General features: G+C 35.9%; 1 protein-coding gene across 1 annotated transcript in view; it reads left to right on the top strand.

The window, feature by feature from the left end:
- Nucleotides 1–26,682, top strand: part of LOC145991865 (uncharacterized) — a 207,070-nt gene that overhangs the window by 102,218 nt on the left and 78,170 nt on the right. The window contains exons 51-57 of the mRNA XM_083127903.1: nucleotides 943–1,704; nucleotides 6,979–7,101; nucleotides 7,643–7,666; nucleotides 10,265–10,282; nucleotides 10,988–11,011; nucleotides 11,602–11,622; nucleotides 18,835–19,365. Of these exons, the coding sequence (XP_082984029.1) occupies nucleotides 943–1,704; nucleotides 6,979–7,101; nucleotides 7,643–7,666; nucleotides 10,265–10,282; nucleotides 10,988–11,011; nucleotides 11,602–11,622; nucleotides 18,835–19,365 (1,503 nt within the window). The remainder of the gene's footprint in view (nucleotides 1–942; nucleotides 1,705–6,978; nucleotides 7,102–7,642; nucleotides 7,667–10,264; nucleotides 10,283–10,987; nucleotides 11,012–11,601; nucleotides 11,623–18,834; nucleotides 19,366–26,682) is intronic.

Here is a 26,682-nt window from a genome sequence, read left to right as displayed (position 1 = left end):
GATTCAGGTGCACCGACATAGTACAGTTGCATGCTACCATTTTCCTAGAGATAGTTCAGCACCCCCTTGCGATAGAAGTTTGGAATGTGCAATGAAGAAGCAGAAAAATGTGATGAGTACAATGCATGGTTGCTCAAAAACGAAAATGCGTTTACACCATAACAAAAAAAATAAAAAAATAAAATAGAAAGCATTATTTTTCAGCACGCCCTCGTATATTTGATGTTCAATACACATGATAAAAATAGAGGAGTCCATACATGAGTAAGAAATATCTATGAGTTTGGGAAAAAGTGCTTAAGGCATAAACTGCAATTTTTTCTTGCTTTCATTTAAGTCATACTGAATAAATTAAAGAAAATATTTTCAGTATGATTTTATGTTGGGCACACGTAAAGATTCTTAACAATGATGATTCAAGATGTATATAATGCCTGAAATGTTTCATATTAAAATAATAAACATAAATAACTGCCTGCTGCAAAATTTCATTTCTTGACTTGTGTTTTTCTCAAACACCCTAGAGCCTGGTTCTTTGGACTTCAATTAGTTTTCATAGCATTTCTACCATTGTGACTAATTGCGACTTAAGATCAGTAATGGCAAGATGAAATTGATAGAAGAATTCTCAAAAAAGACACCCATGCACAAGCCGAGATGTGAACCCAGGAATTTCTGAAGCTTGACCAAAATTAGACCACTAATAAAGCTTAGCCACCGCGATAATTCTGGCAAGAATTGTTTTATTTAAATTTTAGTTGCATATTATACTTTAGAGAGCATAATCACAACACCCGTAACTAATTTGTATTGCCTGACAACAAAATTAACATTAACCTTGTTATTATAGGAGTAGCATTTTTGTGGATTGGCAATAACCATACATCTGCATCAAGTTAGCATTTGCATAAAATAATCTCATTGTCAACTATTTTCTTATAGTTTCTGGTTCAGGTTCTGGATCTGGAGGTGGTTCAGGCTCCAGTGGAGGATCTGGAGGAGGTTCAGGCTCCGGTGGAGGATCTGGAGGAGGTTCAGGCTCCGGTGGAGGATCTGGAGGTGGTTCAGGCTCCGATGGAGGATCTGGAGGAGGTTCAGGCTCGGGTGGAGGATCTGGAGGAGGTTCAGGCTCGGGTGGAGGATCTGGAGGAGGTTCAGGCTCGGGTGGAGGATCTGGAGGTGGTTCAGGCTCCGGTGGAGGATCTGGAGGTGGTTCAGGCTCCGGTGGAGGATCTGGAGGTGGTTCAGGCTCCGGTGGAGGATCTGGATGTGGTTCATGCTCCGGTGGAGGATCTGGAGGTGGTTCAGGCTCCGGTGGAGGATCTGGATGTGGTTCATGCTCCGGTGGAGGATCTGGAGGTGGTTCAGGCTCCGGTGGAGGATCTGGAGGAGGTTCAGGCTCTGGTGGAGGATCTGGAGGAGGTTCAGGTTCTGGTGGAGGATCTGGAGGAGGTTCAGGCTCTGGTGGAGGATCTGGAGGTGGTTCAGGCTCTGGTGGAGGATCTGGAGGAGGTTCAGGCTCTGGTGGAGGATCTGGTTCAGGTTCTGGATCAGGAGAAGGTTCAGGATGGGGATCAGGCTCTGGTGAAGGATCTGGAGGAGGTTCAGGCTCAGGTTCAGGATGGGGATCAGGATCTGGTGGAGGATCTGGTTCAGGTTCTGGATCAGGAGGAGGATCAGGATCTGGTTCAGGATCAGATACTGGTAAATATATATATTTCTTATTTTGTACACATGACAGAATATCAACAATAGTTTTAAAATACTTTAAGTAACTGGCTTCTTGAACAGAGTGTATACTGCAACACGCTAATCATCTTCGGATCATAGTTTCCAATCCATATTCCCATAGAATCTGTTCTTTACATTTTATATCTTGGGCATTGAAATTAACCTAACGAAGCAACAAATTAGATGTAAAATACAAATACCGTGAAAAAATTAAGGTTTATGTTAAAATATTAAATAATAAAAATGCAAAAAAATACATAGACTAAGTATTTATTGCAAACCGTGGGTGAGGGGGGAGAATGGGCACCCCTGGCTAGAAGTTCATTATCATATTACCATGTATTTCCACTGATAATGTAATGTATCCAATTTTTCTTTTATCACTTAAAGTCATTACATAAGTATTTATATACGAAATACACTTATTGAATTTACAATATTCCACATAAATCACAGACATGAATTATAAATAAGCAAGAAAAAAAAAGGTTTTAGGCACAAATTTACAAAATGTCGAAACTCAAACATGAAAATAAGTCTCCTATCCTGTTAAAGTTTAAAAAATACTTTTTAATATTTGCTGGAATATCTATTCACATAAATGTTAAATATTACAGGAATGTAATTGACTAATTCTTATTTATTTATTTTACATTCATGAATATTTTGCTTTTTCTCAAATTGCAAAGTATTTTAAAGCTATTAAAGCCTTTAAATTTTATAATAAGGATTAATGAACTAAATATAACTAAAATCTGTAATATATTTCTCATTTCATTGAATATTTTAAATAGGACAAAAACATTTTATTTTGTAAATCTGAATGGATCTGTAAACGAAAGTATTATGTGTACGTACATATTAAAAATATATGCAATTATTAATAGCCGTTAATTTTATATGTAAATTGTGAAGCAATTATGTAATTTCTTATTAAAACAGGTGCAAATACAAATTCAAATGTAGGTATGTTTCACCTATATATATATATATATATATATATATATATATATATATATATATATATATTCATACATACACACACACACACACACACATTGTATATACATGCATATGAATATGAAAAACTAAATATGCTGACCAAGGCAGTAATTTATTTTATTAAAAACATAAACTAAACATAACGTTTCAACTTTCTAGCAAGGTCTTCATCAGACTCTGTATCAAGTACAAAAGTAACAAGATACCCAAAAAGGCATTATATATACACACAAACATTACTCCCTCCAGACTATTAGAAAGTTGTTAGGAACTTTCTAGCAGGTGGCTTTCACTTGCCAACTGTATTTTCACCTAAAAGGCTAAACATAATTACTTTCATATAGAATGTGGTTGGACTTTTTATCTCACACTCTTTTTCCTTCATTTTTCTCCCTTCTCCTCTTCTCTTTCTCTCTTGTCCTTTCCACTCTTTCTAACACCTTCTTCCATTCTTTGTTTAACTTCAGTCCCCCATTCCAGTTCATTGTGTCTTCTTCACCTTTCTTCTCTATTTCCTTGGGCACCTTCCATTTTCTCACTAGTATTCTCTTCTCCCTTCCTATCTGCTTAGCCTCATCCCACTCTATGTCATGTCCTATTTCTCTCGTGTGTTTTAATATCGCATTTCTCTCTCTCTTAAGTCATGCATCATCCCTATATTGTTTCAATCTGTCTTTCAGCCTCCTTTTCGTTTCTCCTATGTACACATTCTGACATTCTTTACATTTCACTTCGTAGATAATCCCTTCCTCTTCCTCTTCTCTGATTTCCTTTTTCTTGTTTGCATTCTTCGCTATTCTTAAGATGCTTCTCCCTCCCTTCCTGTAAGTTTTTATGCCCGCTTTCTTAAGCACTTTGCATACCTTTTCTGTGGTCTTACCCATAATACTTATTTTAAACCTCCTCTCTTTTTCTTTCTCTTCCAATTCTCCCCTGCCACTTTTTTTCCTTCTTCTATTTATGTCCAGTCTATCCTCCTCATAGCTATTCTTTTCCAGCTGTTTCCATAGGCTATTTATTTTGCCTTCTTTCTCTTTTTCACAAAAAGAAATTGTATAAAGAATATGGAGGACAGAATCAAGAAAATATGCACGAAAGAATTATCTACGAAGTGAAATGTAAAGAATGTCAGAATGTGTACATAGGAGAAACGAAAAAGAGGCTGAAAGACAGGTTGAAACAACATAGGGATCGTGTACGGCTTGAGAGAGAGAGAGAGAAATGCGATATTTAAACACACGAGAGAAACAGGACATGACATAGAGTGGGATGAGGCTAAGCAGATAGGAAGGGAGAATAGAATGCTAGTGAGAAAATGGAAGGAAGCCAAGGAAATAGAGAAGAAAGGTGAAGAAGACACAATGAACTGGAATGGGGGACTGAAGTTAAACAAAGAATGGAAGAAGGTGTTAGAAAGAGTGGAAAGGACAAGAGAGAAAGAGGAGAGGAGAAGAGAGAAAAATGAAGGAAAAAGAGTGTGAGATAAAAAGTCCAACCACATTCTATATGAAAGTAATTATGTTTAGCCTTTTAGGTGAAAGTACAGTTGGCAAGTGAAAGCCACCTGCTAGAAAGTTCCTAACAACTTTCTAATAGTCTGGAGGGAGTAATGTTTGTGTATACTATATAATGCCTTTTTGGGTATCTTGTTACTTTTGTACTTGATACAGAGTCTGATGAAGACCTTGCTAGAAAGTTGTAACGTTATGTTTAGTTTATGTTTTTAATAAAAAAAATTACTGCCTTGGTCAGCATATTTAGTTTTTCATAATCATGGAAACAAGGCTTAATGGTGTTATAAATGCATATGAACTTAAGATTAGAAATAAATAGGATTTCAAAAATGTATTTCGTAACATTCTATGTAATGGGAAATATTTTTTGGCAAAATTTCATACATGAAAATTACTGATTAAAACAACAGTTCTCCTCTTATTTATTATACTAAATAAAGTAGACTAGAATGTTTGGGATATTTACAATAAGAGCTATTGTTCTCTACAAAATAACATTATTAGATGTGGAATTTCATGTGTAAAATTAATTCTGAAGATAGGATGGACATAATGATATATCAAGACCCTACTCTATTTGAACATAAATCCTCTGTACTGGCTAGCACACAGTTACTGGCATCGAGTCTGACAATTTAAATTTGCCTTGAATGAAATAATAAGATTATAGATTTATTGACTATTATTAAATGCACACATCACTGCTTAGAGGAAAATATTGTTCGAAATATTGTTGCTTAATATATAATATTTGTTACTTTTCTAAAAAGTATTTAAATGTTAGTTTAAATATGTCACGTGCCTAGTCGGCCGAACACAATCACTAATGCGATATGGAATATTTCATGGAAGCAACGACAGATAGCAGTACGCAAAAGAACAGAAAAGAAAGCTGATTGTTGAAATTAGAATATGAGAAGGATGATTATATGTATTAAAGCAAATGGGAAATAAGTAAATGCAGATTATAAAAATGTATATAAGGAATAAATAACAATGTAAATAGGAGATTATGATAATTAAGGATATACCCATATATGGAATATTCAGCAAAGTTAATAAGCTGAGTGACGAATTCAGAAATGTGTCTTTTCGGTCTTTTGGCCGAATTTATCTTTTCGATTACCTCTGGCGAGTATAATATTGCCAGGTTTTGGTTTGCTTTGACCCTGGTGGCGCCCCAAAACAGTACGGTTGCGCTTGTCTTTAGATGCACTGAGCCACAGGTAGCGCTTTTCCTTAGCGATCTTGGGCTGTCCCTTTTTCGGTTTGGCATACGAGGTGGCGCTATATCCACATTTGTCGCCCTGAATCCATTGGAGCTTTGGTTTAGATCTCAATGCCGATGAAAAGAGGGAAGAGGATGTAAATAGAAGATTGAAGAAATAGATGATTTTGCCAAAGAAGAAAAAAGAGGAAGGTCAAGAACGATTTGTTGTAAATAGAAGATTGAAGAAATAGAAGAAAGAAGAAGAAGCCAATTATTTATTCATAAAGGAAATCGATATCCTTAGAAGAAAGAAGAAGCCTATCCTTTTTCCAACAGAAGAAAGAAGAAGAACGAAGAAGAAGAAGCTTATCCTTTTTCCAATAGAAGAAAGTTATAGAAGAAAGAAGAGGAAGTAGAAGCCTATCCTTTTTCCATAGAAGAAATTTATAGAAGAAAGTAGAGGCCAAATCATTTCCATTCCAAAAGAATATAATCTATGTACATATAAATATTATCTCAAACATATAATCTCTGTAAATTGTTAAGATTTTCAGAATATAGACTCGCATTTTATCATATCCTTTGGCTAGCTATTACACTTTCTGATTGGCTTTCTTAGAGTAAGAACCCATTACCCTGAAGATTTTTATAGCTGTGGTATACTAAGTTAAGTAGTGACCCCCTAGAGGAGGTAGCACAAGTGGCGCTCCTAATGCGGAGCATAGACGAATGCACGCTTGCAAGCTGGCAAATAATAGGTTTAAATTATATTATATTTTAGTCTCAGTTAATGGTGCAGGTGAGTAATTAATTTGCATTCAATACTATTAAGAAATTATTACAATTTGTCTTATTTAATCGAAAAATTTAAAAAACACAATTCCTTCGACAAGGAAATAATTTTCTGTAAAATAAAATTTGAGTGTTTTATGTTCTCCTTATAATTCATGCCTACACTATTTGATGGAAAGGTGAATATTCAAAATTTTAATTTTTTGACAAACTCAAATGCAGTTATGGTACTAAATAAGTTATGATTTGTTTCATAAATTTGCAAGGAGCAGGGAATTTATTATTGATAAATGGTAAATGAATACTCTATATTAGTGAAGATGAATGTAGTAATTGCATTAGTTCCATTCTGTACGTTTTTCGTAAAGGGTAAAAATTTACATACATTGACTTATACTCTGTCCAGAGAATCTCTGCAGTGAGCGAACAAAAGTGTCTGTGCAAGTAGTGACTCAAGAGGGCTCGACCAATGAACACATTCGACGGAATGGGATTACGTGGGAAGAGCGAATGTAGTTACTAGCCTTTGCAGCAGTCTGTACTGCTTCACTCTGCTAACTAGCTCTCTCCCCTTCTCTGCTGTTATGTGTAGCCTTGATCCAGAGATTCCTGGGATAGAGTATATACATTATGCTATACAATTCAATACCATCATGTTCATTTGACTGAATAATTTAATAATATGTGGTATGTGCTATGCACGGTTGATTTGTTTATTATGTTCTTTAGATGGATCTGAATATAACCACGAAGAAAATAACCCTGATGAATCAGAAGTTAACGAGGGAGACGGGAATGGCGAATATGAAGAAAATCAAGGCGAAAATGAACATGGAGCAACAGGAGGTGGGGGTAAGTTTCCCAATTTCCATCTAATACATATTATACATGTGCATGCTCCTTACAATTGAATCAATGTTAGAATCATATTCTCTTTTTTTGCTGGTGATACTTTAAAAATATTCTTGTTATATTTGTAAGGGGTTTGAAGAATTTGGACATTTTATGTTCATTGATGAGTTTATTTTAAAGACATGAAAAATATTATCGAAAGTTAAAAAGCAAGATTTTTCAATAAATAATTTCTTATGGACAATAAAATCGCCTTTGATACCTAATTGTACATTGGAATGATTATCTTTTGAAACCCACAAAATTTACAATAAGGAAACCATGATGGTGGCGTTAAAATTACAAATTTGAATGATGGTATGTAATAAGAAATGGAAGCATATGATGAATATGAAAAAACAATAATGTACCTTCAAGGGATAAGTGTAAGTTCCATATTTCCGTGGAGAAATCGAGTATGAAACCCTAAATCTTAAAACAAAATGTAATACACAACGTTCAGAGATCTGACTAACATAATGTTTCTGTCTTATTATTACAGATGCCACCGCAGTTTCAAATGCAGGTAAGTTAACGCATTTATTTATTCACTTTTAACACGGTATTCCAAATATGCATCTGAAATGCAACCCTGTATATGAGCTAGAAAGTAAATAAAAAGTGTGCATGTGTGTTTATTTTTTAACAGTAATTTATTATCTAATTTAATGTGAAATAAACGTTATCAATTACTATTTGCTTTAAAATGGGACCAAAATCTCTGTTTTTATGCTACTAAATTATATTAAATATTGGGCCAGTGATGTAGGAACTGGGGTTACAGAGGCATATTATATCCAAATTTAGACCGAAAAATCCTTTGATCTGAATTGCATCACCTTGGCAGAATAAAGATGTTGTCGTCTAAGAAATTAGTTTTTAATTGCTAAAGGCAACATGTTTCTTTTGTCCACCCAAAAAAAATCAGAACCGCCGTGCAATATTATTACCAATAAACCATTATGGAACTAATAACTCACTTGATTGATCTGTGCTCTTGTAAAACTTTCTGAATAAAAATTGTTTAAAAATTGGTGCAAAAAAGATGGACTGAAGCCTAGAGCTTATCTATTCCTCAATTTTACATTTAATAAAGACATTTTTAAAAACTATTTTGAAAATAACCAAAAAATTATAAAAAATCAAAATGATTTTGTGAATATTGCAATATTCTTATTGGTAGTAAAAAAATACTCAAATTTTATTTTTCTGTTCTAAAATGAAATATACCACCATGCATTGTGTATTTACATAAACAGAGATTGAACTTTGTGGCTAACAAAATTCATACTGCGACACTGAACTGGGGTGCCATTCAACTATGTGGAATAACACTACAAACAATACATTCCAACATCTCTAAAGACTTTCAGCTTTGTGTATGCTAACCTCTTGTGATGGTGTGGTTAGCACAGTAAGTATAGGCGTGCCCAGACCCTCTGATTAGGGGGGCAAAAGCCATGATAAAAGAAAAACCTCATTTTATTTCACTGTTTTTATTTCATTGCATTGATGGGCATATGGTGTGTATAATGCAGCAACACAGAGGACCATAATAATAAATTGTCTCTGAAATGTGCAGAGCTCCTGTTCCTCCCATGTTCATGCATTTAAGACAAAGTATGTACTTAGTAGTTAAAACTTCTCTCTCTGGTAATTTACAATGCATTATAGAAAATAATAAAATTACGAGCAGAGCGAGCAAGACAACTTTTAGATCTAAATTTTTGCAAACTGAAAACAATATTGATTTAATATGGCACAAAAAAAATTAATGGGGCATCATGGGATTCTCGTTTACAATTTTTTTCATTTAGATCATTCAGCGTCAGCGCCCAGTGTCAACTCCCTCCTCCACCTAGCTACGGCTCTGAACTTGACAAGACTGTAAGAAGACTGTAAGAAAGAAGGTATTGCGAGTGAAGCGAGCAAGAAAATTTTATGAAATTTATTTGTATTTGTATAAAATTAGATATCAAGGGAAGGTAATTCCCCTTTATGCTCCCCTGCAGGTGCTCTTGACCGTCTGGAAGAAATAATGCAAGAAAGAGGTGAAAACTAATTCCATCTTGAGTATCATTTTGTCCCGCTACTCTTAGATTCTAGTAGTCTTGCTTTCTTTCACCTCAATGTTTGCCGCCCTAGAATTGATTCCCGTCTAAGTTTGGGGAGGGGCATTTTCCCCCTATGGTTGCGCCCCTGAATCCCCTTCCCCTGTATTTGCTTTGAACTTTAATCACCTTGAAAATACTTTATTTTCTTTAAGAGTGGCATTTAATAAAGGCGACATGATTCCTCTAATGTAGGAACATGGACGTCTGGAATAGGGAGCAAGGATGGGCACACCTTACCCTTAGAAATCGAATGTCAACCTAAAAGTATATATTTCACACATATAATTTGATTTCAGTCATAGTAATTTACATTAATGTGATAATTCCAAATTCAAATGGTGTTTTATGAGGGGGCAAAACTATTATCGGTGTAATATACCCCATGGAAAAATACCTTGCTTGTCCCTCCTTGGGAAAAATCTCCAGATGCCCATGATTAGGGAGGACAATTGCCATCCTTGCCCCCCTTCCCCCTGTGTGCACGCCTATGACAGGGAGCTTTGATGCCTTAGATCCTTGGCTCGAATCTAGCCTGACCCGGTGTTGTTTATGAGTGTGATTTCACCAACTATCATCACTCATCCTCATCGTTGCAATCAAAAATGGAAGAAAAGCCATGCTAAATAATCAAAATTAAAGAAAATTGACTTGGTCTATATAAATTACTCAAATAAATGTATGATAAGTCATCGAACCATTAAGGATCACTTATATTTAACATGGTTCTCACAATATTTATTATATGCTCAGCACGTATATTAATAATGCAGTGCTGGTCCCCGTGGCAGAGTGGTTAGCACATCCCACTACGACGTCAGGAGTCCCGGTTTCGGTTTCAAATAATGGCATTGGCATGGAAGTTTGTGAGTGTCCATTCATCAATTACATCATATCATCACTAATCCCCATCTTCGCAAATTAGCCAAAAGTGGCATAAAAGGTGAAGTAAAATAAAGCAAGTCAATCAATAAATCAATCAATCAATCAATAACACAGTGACTTTCCTTTAGTTTCAGATGGTGGTGGTGGTAAGTAATGATTTTTAAACCAATTATTTTTTATATTTCATTTTTATATATTTTATATTTATATTTCCTTATATTTATATTTACAATATATATATATTTTGGTTATATATATATACATTATAGCAGAGAAATTTAAGAAATGTTTCTAAAATAAATGCATGTTTTTTTCCAGAAATGTGCAGATAAGGACTAAGTTATAAAGCAGGATGATATTTCCATGAAATAAACATGTTGATTTATTTTTATCTATGATAAATATTAAAAAATTGTTTTTAAAAATCAGGCAAGGGGAAACATAAAAATGCTTTCAAATACAAAAACATAGTAATTATGAATATTCAGCTTTATAAACACAGTACTTTCAACAACATTGTTTTCAAATTTTAATTTAATTTAATAGTGAGTATGATAGTTTTTCTTGTATGTACGCATTGCTTGCATTATAGAATTATTTCTTGTAGTTTACGGTTATAACTGTATCTTTAGTCAAAATGAAAATAAATGTCTGATGAAAGGAGCGTGTGTTCTCCTGAAACGTCACAAAGAAAAACTGTTTTCTTATGCTTGTAATAACCGTAAACTACAAGAAATAATAGTGAGTATGAATAGTACATTACTAATATTCGTTAGATTTCCTATTACAATTTGTTGTCTATGTCTTTCAAATGTAAGGTAAATTTCATATTTTCAATCTTTATGAAACAGATGCTACTGCAAATTCAAATGCTGGTAAGTAAAAATAAAGTGCTGAAATAGTACCTCATAATCAAATCATGAATATGAAATAATCTAATTCATATTTTCATAAGAAATCATAATGGTTATTAGAAAAGTGATAACTGAACCATTTAAAAAATAATTGCTACCTTGACTTGAGTACCTCCACACCCCCTATACGCATTCATGGCGTGGTGCTATGCACAGGGGAGCAGTTTACCTTTTTTTTTTACCTTGACTTGAATGCTGCGAACAAAAGAAAATATGTCAATCACTTTTTTACTGATTCTTGAAATAGCAGATTCTTCACTGAATTGTTTCTCTGAATATACGTACACTAAGCTGATTCCCACACAGTAAAGGAAATATGAAAAATATCACAATTAATATACTGATGAATATATTAAAATGTAATCTTATACACTTTCACTTAGAAAGGATGTTCTATTTTTTTTCTAGAAAATTTAATTACAAATATCTTGAGCTTGAAATAAGTTTAGGAAAGTACACACTTGTATAATTTTACATAATCACTTTTATAATTTTTCACAATGAACAGAAGTGACAATATCATTCCATGATTAATGCAACATAAATGTTAGTTTCAGCCGGTGGAGGAGGAGGTAAGTAATCATTTTATGATGGCAGAAAGTAAAAATATGGAGGAAAAAAAAGTAAAAAATATGTCCTATTCAAATATAGTTGTAGTGGTAGAATGGAAAACTACCTCCCTCATTAATTTTTCTGTAAAGTGGCACAGATTAGTAAAAGTTTCTGGAGCTAGTCAAATATCGAGACCAAGGTGATAGTAGGCAGTTTTCATCTTGTTGAATGACCAGTTTTGCATCCATGACTTTTTGTATAATTTTGGCATTGTATTGAAAATTTCTGCACTTGTCAACTGCCAAGGTAAGATATATATATTGCTTTAATTAACAGATGTATTTTCTTATGTTCCTTGAAGACATAGTTTTGTACTGCAGTGTGACATATTTGTTGATGCACATTCCTCAGTAAATTGAACACGGTGGCAACGATGGTTCAGCGATAATGGTGACTGTTTCGTGTCCGGTGTTTATATGTTATTTAAGTGATTCTAGTGCAATCTGTGAGTTTATATCATGCTTGCGAAGAACAGTAAGTATGCATGAGCACTTATTTATAAAAATAATTACAAATATTTGACTTATATACAGTAGTAGATGTATTTTCGAGTTGGTGAATGATAATGTAAAGAAACAGGGTTGGACTCAGAATTGCCAACTCAATTTGGATTTTGTTGGCTCTAACCGCAGTGTTGCTAGGTCACCAAGTATGATAAATTATTTTCTAACCGGACACTGACTCAACACTGATAAGATGGGGGTTTGTGGAAAATGTTCCAAAACGGTGGTGCGAAAAGATATGTTTCAAAAGATTCAGTGTAAGACCTGCAATAATATTTATCACAGCGCCTGTGTGAATTTAAAAGAGGATGACATTAAATTTATTCGTTCTATGGAACAATCATGGATCTGCGATGTACGTGTAAAATCTCGCCGAGGTAGTATTGGTGATGGAACACCCGTGGTTTCTGATGATCATCATCCTACCCATGATGAGATGTATCATCTTTTGTTAGATATAAAGGAGGAAATGAATGTAATAAGGAGAAGCAATAAAACGGTGGAGGATGAGATTGGGAAATCACTGAATTTAGCTCATGAAAAATTAGACGATAACGCCAATCTATTAAAGTGTCAAAGCGTTGAATTGAAGAAATGTATGGAGGTAATAGATGATTTAAGAAGCGAGAATGCCAGATTACAGAAGAAAATGGAACTTTAGAATTACAGTTGGATGAACTGGACCAGTATGGTAGAAGGAACACTTTGGAAATACATGGGGTCCCAACTAGTGAAAACGAAAATGTAGTAAATATTGTTAAGAATGTAGGTCAGGCTTTGGATGTAAAACTTGAAGACAACATGATTGATTGTTGTAATAGATTGAAATAATCAAACCAAAATGTACCTGGTATAATAATTAAATTTGTAAAGAGGGACGTCAGAGATGAAGTTCTTCGTAGAAGTAAAGTAAAAAGGATGTTACACTGTAGGGACCTCGGTCTGAATCAGGGGGGACCTGTATATATTAATTGTAATTTAACACCGCTAAGGAGGAGTGTATTCAATGAGGCTAGAAAACTTAAAAATGAAAGAAATTATGCTTTTCTTTGGATTGACTGGGCAGGCAATATAAAACTTAGAAAGGCAGCTAACAACTCTCGGGTACATATACTTAAGTCAGTGCACTATGTTCGTGCTCTTGTTTAGAATGGCGAGTCATACAAATTTGTCATTTTATTATCAAAATGTTTGTGGCTTAAATACTAAACTAACGGATATGTATCTGAGTGGTTAGCGAACAATTATGACATAATTGCCATAACTGAAACTTGGCTTACGGCTAATGTAACGGACTCTGAATTTAGCAATAATAGGTATGTAATTTTTCATCAGGATAGAATGGATAAAAGGGGTGGAGGTGCTTTAATAGCTGTAAAAAGTAATTATTATGTAAGAAACATAGATGTTAATATTGAAAATGTTGAGATTGTATGCATTAAGATTGGGCTTGAAATTTACTCTTTAATTGTAATTTGTGTATACTTCCCACCAAAGTCAAATGTTATAGCTTATCAAACATTTTATGCACTTGTCGAAGATATGTTTAATATATCTAGCTGTAAAATTATAATAATTGGAGACTTTAATATTCCGTCTATTATTGGGTCGACTCATGATTTGACAAAGGGGAATCAAATTGAAATGGAACTGCATAATTTTGTGTCTCTGACTGGTCTTGTTAGCATAAATAATATTAAAAATATCAATAATAGAACGCTTGATCTAGTATTAACGAACATAGATAATTTGCCGGAAGTTCGAATGTGTACGGATCCTCTTGTGAAGATGATAGACATCATCATCCACCGTTAGAATTACATGTCAGCACTGGTAATGCAAAACATAATATTAAAAACAGAACTACTAACATTCTTAATTTTCGGAAGGCGGACTTTTATAATATGTATAAAGACATTAAGGAAGTGAACTGGGATGCATTAGGTAACTTTGATGATCCAGATAAAGCTGTATCATATTTTTACAAAATATTAAATGACGTCATCACGAGACGAGTACCTAAAAAGAAACATAAGAAACGGTCTTATCCATGCTGGTTCACTCAAGAAATTATAAATGTGTTAAAGTCAAAGGAAAATTATAGGAAGAAAAAATAAACATTCAGCTAACAATCTATTAAGATTTAAGGAGCTTCGTAAAGAATCAAAGAAGCTGATTAATGCTGCATATAGAGCATATATTAGTAACTCAGAAGAAGCTATTAAAACTAATCCGAAGTGCTTTTGGGATTTTATTAACAACAAGAAGAAAGGGAATACTCGAGTGAATACAATGACATATAAAGGTACGGTTCTTGATTCTAATCAGTCTATCGCAGACTCGTTTGCTGAATATTTTAGTAGTGTCTATGAAAAAGAGGATACAGAGCTGTTGGATATTGGTAATTTAACCATGGATGTGAGTCACTGTCTAGTTGTAATGGAGATCAAGGAGGATGAATGTAAACAGTCTATTCGGAAATTAAAATCAAGTAAATCTTGTGGGCCAGATGGAATACCCTCGTATGTATTTAAAGGTTGTGATGAGTGGTTATGTTATCCTTTATGTAAAATTTATAATCTGATTTTAAAATTGGGTAAGTTTCCTACTTTATGGAAGATAAGTAAAGTTTGTCCCATATTAAAATCTTGTAACCCTAGTGACATCACAAATTATAGACCGATTTCATTAATATCTGTACCTGCTAAAATATTCAAACAAATACTCTACAATAAAATATTTTTCCATGTTAAACCCTATTTATCTTCTTGTCAACATGGATTTATACCGAGAAGATCTACTGTAACTAATCTCGTTACCTTTACTCAATATATCGCTGAGGCAGTTAATCAAAATCAAGCAGTAGATGTAATTTACACTGACTTTGCAAAAGCGTTTGATGAGCTAAATCACCGCATCCTTTACAAAAATTGGTACAGTTCGGTTTCTTGGATGATTTAGTTGCTTTATTTCAGTCTTACATATTGAATAGAGAGCAGTATGTTCTTTATAATGCTTGTTCATCGAGTACATATATTAGTCATTCTGGTGTTCCACAGGGATCCAATCTTGGTCCCTTATTGTTCTTATTATATACTAATGACTTACCTTCTGTTGTTAATTACTCAAAGTGTCTCTTATGCGCAGATGATTTAAAACTCTACAAGAATATTGTAAAATTTAAGGATCTTACAGAATTACAGTCCGATTTGAGTGAATGCCATCAATGGTGTATAAGAAATAAGCTCTATTTTAATGTTGCTAAATGCTTTTCCATGACATTTACAAGAATTTCATCTCAATTTTTATTTAATTATACTATTGGTAATGTGGGTCTTCAGAGAGTCGATATAATTAAAGATTTAGGAATAATTCTGGATTCTAAACTCACTTACAAGAACCATGTTGATAAACTAGTAGTTAATGGTTTCAAAACTCTGGGATTTATATTTAGAAACACAAAGGAAATGCAGTGTAGTAAAGCCTTAACAGTTGTGTATAATGCTCTGGTGAGGAGTAAATTGGAATACGCTAATATAATCTGGAGTCCTTACTTCCAATTATATATTGATAAACTCGAACGAATCCAGAATAAATTTAACATAAAACATAAAACATAAAACATAACATAAAAAATCGTCTTATGTGTTAAGAATACCTTATAATATGCTACTAACTGAGTTTGAATTTTCTCTTTGAAAACTAGATCTGATATTGCCAAGCATATTTTATTATATAAAGTTGTTAATGGTCTAACCGAAACAGAAGAAGTTTTGCAAAGATTAAACTTCTGTACTAAACCTCAATCATTAAGATTGCGTCAACCGTTTATATGCACTTTTTCCAAAAATTTGGTCCATCAGAATTCTGTGGTCGTTAGTATGGTAGACTACATAATAGTATTGTTAAGGATAAAATTGATGTAGATTTTGCATTCCCTTACGCAAAGTACATATCAGTAATAAAGGGCTACTATTCAAGACAAAGTTACGATGTAACGATAAATGGTATTTAATTTTCTTATTTTTATGTTGTGTATTGTATGTATTGAATTGCACTTAACGTTATGGATTTGTATATTATCTTTTATGTTTACATGTTCAATAATCTGGAAAATATCAAAATGAGAGTTGGGTGTTTATCTCTTTTGTTTAGTGCGGGTTTTAATATGGAGTTTCGTTATACCGTTTGAAGTCATGTATATTGGTGCTATAGTATTATTCTCGTTTTATAATTTTTCTTTTGTTGTATTAGTTGTATTATGTTTGTCGGTGGGTATATTGTATTGTATTTTGTATTGTATTTTTTATCTTTTTATTTTCTTTTTCTTTTTTGTGTTGCATAATGTGAGTATTGTTGTAATATCCCATTGTAATTGGAGCATTGCTCTGTTATGGGATTGCTTATAAATAAATAAATAAATCCTGCCATATTCTCATGTGACTTAACCATCGGAATGAACCAGAATGGACTAAGGTACTTTCTTCCTTGTGTTGGTATGGTATTGCATTAATCCATTAATGTTGTGTTCTTATGTGCATCATATATGTGTGAAAACAAAAGAAATACTATTACCCATGACATCTTATGGTACGTCTTCTATTCTTTTGCCTCAGCGCCAACCTCTGTGGAGGTGTGATTAGCACAGGTCTTGGGTTATACGAGGGTCACTATTTATATTTTGAGCCTTGGCAACACTGATTGAAGTTAGGCGCGATTTGACGTTTGCACGGAATCGTCTGGCATTATTGACCATAACGTACTTCAAATGTTTTGTCAATAGCTTCATTTGTATTGTTTATGTTGCCTTGGAGATTGCACGACAACAATAAAATGGAATTAACTCGTGAACATTTTTGAGCGATGATTTTTTACGATTTTCGATGTGGATTATCAAGACAAGAGTGCATCGATCAACTTACTTCCACATTTGGCGATGAAGCCCCATCCTTTGCCACTGTGAAACGCTGGTATAACGAATTTAATTGTGGCCGCCATTCGCTCACCGACGAGATTCACGAAGGTCGTCCAAAATCAGTTGTTGTTCAAGAAAACATTGATGCTGTGCAAAACCTAACACTGCAAGATCGTCATGTGACATACTGTGAGATTGAGGCAACCATAGGCATTAGTTCCACCAGCATATATAAAATATTACATGATCATTTAGCTGTGAGAAAGGTATGTTCTCATTGGATCCCACACAATTTGACAAAAACTCAAAAAGACGCTCGCGTCAATTGGTGCAAGTAAATGCTCAATAAATACAATCGTGGTGCTTCAAAAGATGTATATAAGATTGTAACAGGTGACTAATCATGGATATGTGCATATGAGCCGGAACGTAAACAGCAGTCGACTGTATGGGTGTTTCAAGATGAACCCAATCCAACAAAAGTTGTTCGCGCTCGAAGCACATCGAAACAAATGGTCGCCTGTTTTTTCGGGAAAACTGGTCATGTGGCAACTGTGCCTTTAGAGGAACGTAGAACGGTCAACTCTGAATGGTACACAACAATTTGTTTGCCAGAGGTCTTCGGTCAAATACGGAAAACAAACAAACGCCGTCGGTTCATTCTTCATCAAGACAATGCCCGCTGTCACACATCTCGTCTAACAACCGACTTTATGAACAGTCAAAAAATCGAATTGATGGGTCATCTGCTGTACAGTCCTGATTTGGCACCCAATGACTTCTTCTTGTTCCCGAATGTCAAGAATAAATTGCGTGGACAACGATTTTCGTGGGCGGAAGATGCCGTTGAAGCATTCATAAATCATATTATGGAGGTGTCTCAAGAAGATTGGAAAACACTGCTTTGACAAATGGTTCGAACGAATGCAAAAGTGTATTGACCATAAAGGAGAATACTTCTAAAAACAATAAAGCAGTTTTCAATGCCAAATTCCTGTTTTTTCATTGTTAGGCTCAAAATATAAATAGTGACCCTCGTAATACCGGCCTGAGCATAGATGTTCTTTGTGAGTATTCCTTGATCAATTTCATCATATCATCACTCATACCCATTGTCATGATTAGCCAAATGTGGAAAAAAGCGACTATCAACAACAAAAATAAAAAATAAAAACATTTTGCCACAGATGGTAACATATAAAGGAAAACAATGGTAAATAATGGCCGGTTGATAGATAGATTGATTGTTGATTTGGTTTAATATACTAAGTTTTTCTGTCACTACCGCAAGCACATTTACTCGTGCAAAGAAACTGAGAGTAAAGATGATGAAACAATCTTAGTTTGTGAGTTTTCACACAAAAGAAGTTATTTGAAAATGCCAATGTTCTATATTCAACATAAAATATGTCGACATAAATGCTGAATAGTTATATTGCATTTTAAGTAATGAGATTAGAGGGAGACCTGGTAAACAGGCAGAGTGGCCAAATGTGGATTTGTTTACATTGTATCAGTTTTTCTCTCTTTATGTAATGTTTCTTTCCATGAAAGTTCTATTTTTATAGAAATAAATGTCCAAAGAGTATGTACCATAATTTGAAGTTCTTTTTCACTATTGTATACATTTTCACAGCCTTTTTAACCACGTAGTGTTCCATTCTGTTCCTGATTCCCCTAAAACTCATAATTACAATTTGCATGAAGCTTTTATTATAGAAAATAAAAACTTGTTATAAAATTTCTTCTTCTAGGTTCTGGTTTGGGTTCAGGGACCGGAGGATCTGGTTCAGGTTCGGGATCTGGTGGAGGATCAGGTTCAGGAACTGGCTCAAGTTCAGGAATCGGTGGGGGATCAGGCTCTGGATCTGGTGGGGGATCAGGCTCTGGATCTGGTGGGGGATCAGGCTCTGGTTCAGGTTCTGGATCTGGTGGAGGATCAGGCTCTGGTTCAAGTTCTGGATCTGGTGGGGGATCAGGCTCTGGTTTAGGATCTGGTGGGGGATCAGGCTCTGGTTCAGGTTCTGGATGGGGTTCAGGATCTGGTGGAGGATCAGGTTCAGGTTCTGGATGGGGTTCAGGATCTGGTGGAGGATCAGGTTCAGGTTCTGGATGGGGTTCAGGATCTGGTGGAGGATCAGGTTCAGGTTCTGGATGGGGTTCAGGATCTGGTGGAGGATCAGGTACAGGTTCTGGATGGGGTTCAGGATCTGGTTCAGGATCCAGTGGAGGATCAGGATCTGGTTCAGGTGCCGGTGGAGGATCAGGAACTGCCTCAACTACTGGTAAGTGTGTGCATAAATATGTTTATTTATTCATTGATTTACTTTATTTTACTTCGCTTTCTGTGCCACTTTTGGCTAATTTGCGAAGATGGGGATGAGTGATGAGACATGATAAAATTGATGAATGGACACTCATAAACACCCATGCCCAGGCTGGGATTCGAACCTAGGACCCCGGCATCATAGCACGATGTGCTACATATATATACACTATGTTGCCATTCGTCACCGGACACCCTTCAAAAAGTGCTTGGGGTCATCTGTACACATCATACAACCTATAAAAGGCATTGCCGGTTGAGAATACACTCATACCAGCTACAGCAGTCAATATGGACAGACGATGCGAACTAAGTGAGGCAGAACGAGGGAAGATCATTGAAGCCCACAGGTTTGGGCATTCGACCCGTGAGATTTCCAACAAATTTCAGATACCCCGGTCGACAGTGAGTGATGTTATCATGAAGTGGAAGCGAGAGAAGGTCATGACATGCCGACCCAGACCCAATAAACCGAAAATATTAACAGATCATGACCGTAGATGCTTGAAACATGTGGTGAAGTCAAACCGGAAGGCGTCGTTACAGATGGTGGCACAGGAGTTTTGATTGGCTTCCTGTAGCACTGCAAGTGATTGTACTGTCTGTCAAGAGATCGTTGCACTTGGTTTTCATGGTCGCGCAGCAGTTCACAAGCCACATATCAAAGCCCGCAATGCGGCCCGTCGGTTACAGTGGTGCAAGGAACACCGCCATTGGACTCTTGAACAATGGAAATCCCTCCTATGGAGTGATGAATCGTGCTACCAGATGTGGCGGTATGATGGACATGTGTGCGTGTGAAGTATGCTCGGTGAACGCTGTTTACAGGACTGTATCGTACCCACAGTGAAATTCGGTGGAGTAGGCATCATGGTGTGGTCCTGCTTTTCGTGGTATGGTATTTGCCCTCTTGTTTTAGTTTGGGAAAACATGAATGCCGATGCGTACCAAAAGGTTCTGGACAATTCTGCGCTACCGACATTATGGGAACAATTCGGTATTGGCCCATACCTGTTTCAGCACGACAATGCTCCATGTCATACGGCAGGCATTATCAACACGTGATTCGAGGACATGGGTGTTCAAAAAGTTGATTGGCCAGCCCAAAGTCCAGATATCAACCGCATTGTACACCTTTGGGACAAGTTGGAGTGCCGCTTGAGAGCCAGGCCATGCCAAGAAACACCACTGAGCTGTTTGCCACTTTGCAGGAGGAATGGGGCAAGATTCCCGTCGACACATATCGCAAATTGGTGAAAAGTCTTCTTCGAAGGGTTGCGGATATCATTGCGGCTAAAGGTGGCCCTACATGATACTGATGTGGTGCTGCGACCGGATTAACGTACTGGTATGGGGTGTCCGGTGACGAATGGCAACATAGTGTATATATACATAATATATATATATATATATATATATATATATATATATATATATATATATATATATATATATATATGTATATATATGTATATGTGTATGTGTGTGTGATGGTGTGTGTGTGTGTGTGTGTGTGTGTGTCTGTGTGAGTGATATGTACAGAATATCCATAAATATACTTGAACGTATGAGGGTTAAGTCATAAGTCATAGCAACTATTTTTTTTTTTCTCGCAACAGGGGACAACACGAAAAATCTAAGATATACGTTTGAAAGAATATGGAATGTACCTTCGAATGAAGCCACCAGATTAAGTCTGGATGCAGGAGACTCTCGTAGGAAAGAGGCAGAACTAGAGTTGGAAGTGGTGTGAAAAAAAAACTGCTTTTTTTTGGGGGGGGAGAAACAAAAAAAACTGAGTTTCTTTTCGCTGCTTTTTTGGGCTTTTTTCACAAAAGTGTCTCAAATCAATGAAAATACAGAAGTTGGCCGTATTTTTCCTGTTCCATGGTTTTCGTTTATCTCCCTACTGTAGTTTTGTATGTGTTTATAATGGAACCTAATAGTATGATATGCTTTTCAATGTCTGAATTTTTTATACAAACACGTACATGAAGTAAAAAAGAAAATACTGCTATACCTTTTTGAAAATATAGTATCAAATCTCTTTACATTAAATTTTGTGTTCAGTAAAATATATCTGTATTCTGGCTATGGCTATGGCTATGATGTATAATTTGGTTAAATGGCTGCTAAACCTGGGCATGGAGTAATTAGTGATGTATTTTGGCAGCTTGTTGCAGTGGTTCTCGACTTTTGTGAGACCACAGCCCAGTAAATTTATTTCTTACAAGTCAATGACCTGATTCCAACAATTTCACCCATAAATACATTTCTTATCTTTAAATTGTATATGGAAATTAATATGCACCCTTAATTAATATTAATATATAAACTATGATATAATCAAAGTTCAATTATGTATAGACTCACTATCAAATATAAAATTAGATTTAAATTAATTGTCAACCCCTGGGTGCAACGGACCTTTTGTCTGGAAAAAAAAAAAAAATCTATTTAAGAAATCTGGCCTTAACCTACAGTTTGAAATGAGATCTGAAGCATTCTGCCTCCACTGACGATTAGACCTCAGACTTCTTATTACAAAGCAACAGAATTACTTTATGCCACTCCAGAGGACTATTCATGATTATGAAAGGAACCTTCTATCAAAACGCCAGCACTTTTTCTGACAGTACTGTTTTGTTTTCTGTAATTTACAAGCTAAATTAAATCTTAATCTCTGATGAATAATCTTGTTAAGTATAAAGAATATTCAGACCGAAGCAATACATGACAGTGGAGGGTGTAACATTGAAGTGGCAAGCGGCATGAGCCACTTCAGTCTATAAGCAAGCATTCACCACACATGCACAAACAAGATTGAGGCGACACGATGTGTGCCACTGAAGGAGCTTTCAGACTGAAGTCACAGGTGACAAGAGACACAGTCTCCTTCAGTATAAAGCAAAGCATCCACCATGCATGCAAGAACAAAAGACCGAAGCGGCACGATGCACACCATTGAGAAAACAGTATAGTCCGAGAAACATGCAAGTGAGATGTTTAGCTCGTTCTCGCACTTCGGTTCAAAGCATTGAATAGATTACTTAGGGTCTGCTTCCAAGTGACACGTGTCACTTGTTGCTTCGGTCTGAAAGTTCCATGAAAAAACTGTACAGTCCAAGTGACAAGTGACGCTTGCAGCTTATGTTGATTCGGTTCGAAAGGTTGTATTTACTTCTAAGAGTTGGTTTCCAAGAGCCACGTGTCGCTTCCATCTGAAATCTCCATTAAACAGGATATATACACCCATTCACGCAATATGTATACCTCTTCTGCATATGTGTTGTGAACAGTATTTTGATATTAACATTTCTTTCATATTTTATGACATCAACATTTAAATTGAGACACAAACATGTAAAAGCTTGTTTTAAGTCCATTTCATGGTCAGATGTGCTCATCAGGACTACAGGTTCAGTTTTAACCCTAGTTTACCCATGCCGTATGAGAAACTTACATACCAGGGGCCAGGCCCATACTTTTTTATCACTAAAATTCAAGAAACCATTCTATTATTGAATCTCTGTTTCCTTTGCTGATTACATAAGCAGTTATTTATTAATTATAATAATTACAAAAATTACTGTCATTAATAAAAAATAATAACCAATTATTATTGCATGTGTCTCACATAGGCTATATTTTATCATTCACTAAAACTCATAAAGTCTATAATATTTTTTATTAATGCTTTTAGTTTGCAGAAATGTATTTGTTTATTAAATATAATAATTACTATCATTGCCAACCAATTATACACTGTCACTGGCATGAGTATCTCGAATGAGACACATTCAAAGATGGTGCCTGATATGCCCACCAAGTGCATTTCGCCTCCTAATTACATTTCATTTGAATGGCTTATTGCAGTATCGGAGTTAATGGTATTTTTGATTTTCCTAGTTACAGACACATCTTTTAGAAGGGACATCAGTCACACGAGGCTATAACCAAGAAAATGCACAGTGAAAAGTGTACTTTAATGCAGAAAGGTACCTGAGTCACTGACTCGGGTCCTTTTCTGCAATAAACTTTGCCGTATTTATACGTTGTACGAACTGTGTACGCTAATCTGTAATGCAGCTCAGGGAGGTAAAAATACTGTCAAACTTATTGACACCAGTAACATTATTGATTTCGCAACGTGGTGGCCTCATGTCTACAAAAAAAATGTGGCATCTGTTGAAACTACCATGTGTTCCTACAAGAACAGGCAGTATTTTCAGATTTCCAAGTATCATTACTTTGAATACTGTGTTGAACATAAGGGTACTGTCAAGGTCTCCAAATTCATCAAAGTTTTGATGTCTCACACCTTCTATCTGTCCAAAGGTGCAAGAATTGTAATTCCTACGTCACATACGTTTTCTGTTGCATGTATGCCGATCAAGCTTACTAAATTGAAGAACATACAAACTGCCTTGTCGTATGTACTCGACGACGTCAAAGGATTTTATGAAGATATTCATCAGTGGCCTACTACACTCGCCAATGAAACAGACTCAGATGTAGAGTAACACATGCATGTACGAGCTTGTACATCATTGTACTTCAAACACCGACAATAAAGTCCAGAAAGTGCATTGTCATTTATTGATGAATCTATAATTTTCTGTGGCATATATAACATAACCTAAACTAATCTAACCTAGCTTATGTGGCAACGACAAATGGGTGTTTGTAGCATATTTCTCGTCTTATTTCTCACAGTTTCCACTTTTATTGCAGAAAGGTACCGGATTCACAACTTTTTCATCTCCACTGTCTCTAGCAGCATACTGCAGGGGGCACATTGAGGGTTCCAAATTCACTATTCATTATGCTGAATATTTGAGCCAACAACAGTACATTTCTTTCTTACACTATCAATATTATACGATTTTTCTTCTTTTTCTCAGAATTGTGCAAAAGTGACCCAGGTCCCTTTCTGCAATTAGCCATTCATTTATGTTTTTATGAAATAAAAGAAATATTGGGAAGATCCTAGGAAACAATGTAATTTATTATTTTCAAACAGTTGAATTTTTTTTAAAAAAAAATAGAGGTGGTGGACCTGTGCAGCATCCCCCCCCCCCCCAAATATCTAGTTACATAAGGTTAAAATTGTATCTGAACCACAATGCAATATGTGTCCACTGGGATTGGCCAGTGTCTGTCTTCTGGCTGCTACATAATGTAATTTTTTTTAACTAGTTGTAAAATATGCCACTACAAACCTGTAAACTCATAACAGTAACATCCAAGTGAAATATGTTAGTTGTATTTTTGGTTAAAAGCCAAAAAAGCCAAAATTTCCGGGTTATTTCCCAAAAAAGCCAGCTTTTTATCGAAAAAAAAAAAGTCCATTCAAAAAAGCTGGCTTTTTTGCAACTATAGGCAGAACACAGGACATTGGACAACAGTGTCTTATTATTGCATGAACAACAAGTATACAAAACTACACTGTTTAACAACGTTCAAAGCATTCAACCAGGTTATCCACTGTTCGTTGCCAGAGATGTGGCAGGTGCTGAATCCCAACCGCTGCATGTGCTGTGCAAACATGTGCCACTTCTCAGCGAAATACTGTTACAATCTCTTCTTTGTTGCCAAACAGTTTCCCAGGCAATGACTTCTTCCCTTTGTGGATGAGATCATAGTCACATGGGGTTAAATCAGAAGAATAAGGTGGGTGTGGTAGAACCTCCTATCCCCACTGCTGTAAGGGATGTCTAAAAATGTCTGCCATGTGAGCTGTTGCATTATCATGCAGGATAATGGCGTTGTCAAAAACTTCTGGACATTTGGTCCGTACTTCATGGCACAATTGTGACACCAAAAAAGAAGTGTAATATGCTGCATCAGTGTGCCCCTCATGCACTGAATGGCACACAAGAACACCTTGACGGTCGTATGCCAGAATTACCATAACTTTTGTGGGCGGCGGGTTTTGTCAAACCTTAGTTTCCGTGGTGACCAGGATGATGCCATTCACTTGACTGTCGCTTGAGTTCGGGTTCATATGCTCGTGCCCATGTTTCATCGACTGCAATTATGCAATTCAACATGGCACATCCTTCATTCTGAAACCTCACCAGATTGATGCGACATGTTTAGTAGCGAGTCCACTTCTGAACTTCCGTTATTTGATGTAGCAACCACTTTGCTCAAAGTTTCCACATCTGTAGGTCCTTGTGTAAAATGCGATGCACTATTGATGCTGGTATTCCTTTATGCAGTTATAATTCCTCCAAAGTCCAGCACCTGTTTTCAGGTAAACACTGTTCAGTCACCATCACCCATACATCTTTGTCCTTGGACACAGGATGCCCACTGCGAGGCAGATCAGCAGTTGACACTCTGCCCCATTTGAAGGCCTCCATCCACCTCACCACTGTTTGATAGGGCATGGCATGCACACCCAGTGCTTCCCGTAGTTCTGTATGGTATTACAGTGCATTTGTGCAGCGGAGAACTGCTATATTTTAATGTACGAATGTTGCTCCTGCTTCATGACCTGCATTTTGGAACGCTGTCACTCACCGACTGAACTTGGGTGCATGCTTGTTCACATACACCATCTGGTGGCTTCTCTCAAAAGTACATTCCATACACTTTCAAACTTATATCTCAAGAGTTTTCGTGATGTCCCCTCTTCGCGAGAAGAAAAATAGTTGCCATGACTTATGACTGAACTCACATATACTTTACGTAGTTCTATGGCAGAATGGGACAACCTCTGCAAGTGAAACACTGAAGAACAACTAGTTTCTCGAAAAACTGTCTTTCATCCACTTTGAAAAGGTAGAGAAATGCCAGCGAAAATAAACAACTTCCCCTTTCCTGTGTGAGTGTTACATACACACCATTTCTGCTTGGGAACCAAAAATGTCAGAAATTTAAAATTGTCCAGTAAGAGAAGTTTTAATATGCTATGAAAATATAGCATCATACATATACATACATGCAAAAAGAGTAACAACTATTCATATTATTATTAATTATTTTACGCATTATATGATTATAACTATTCTTGGGCAAACACTTTAATATTTTTGCAATTTGTCACATTATATAGTTTACATGGTACAAAGTATTCCGTGACATTCGCTATGAGACTCGCCAGCAAGTGGCCCGGCGTCAGCGCTTGACTTTCCTGGTGAACGGTGTCCGCGACAGTCTGTCTTTTTCGCTCTCCCTGCCTTTCGCTCTCTTTCCCTTTCTGTTGATGTTGCAGACAGACACCAGTATAATCCTCCCTCGGAAGCTGTGTTGTGTCATATCCGTGTGT

This window comes from Lepisma saccharinum, chromosome 8 (genome assembly GCF_977018435.1).
Source record: "Lepisma saccharinum chromosome 8, izLepSacc3.1, whole genome shotgun sequence".
Taxonomy (NCBI): domain Eukaryota; kingdom Metazoa; phylum Arthropoda; class Insecta; order Zygentoma; family Lepismatidae; genus Lepisma; species Lepisma saccharinum.
The sequence above is the reverse complement of the archived record's forward strand: the minus strand, read 5'-3'. Positions and strand labels throughout refer to the sequence as shown.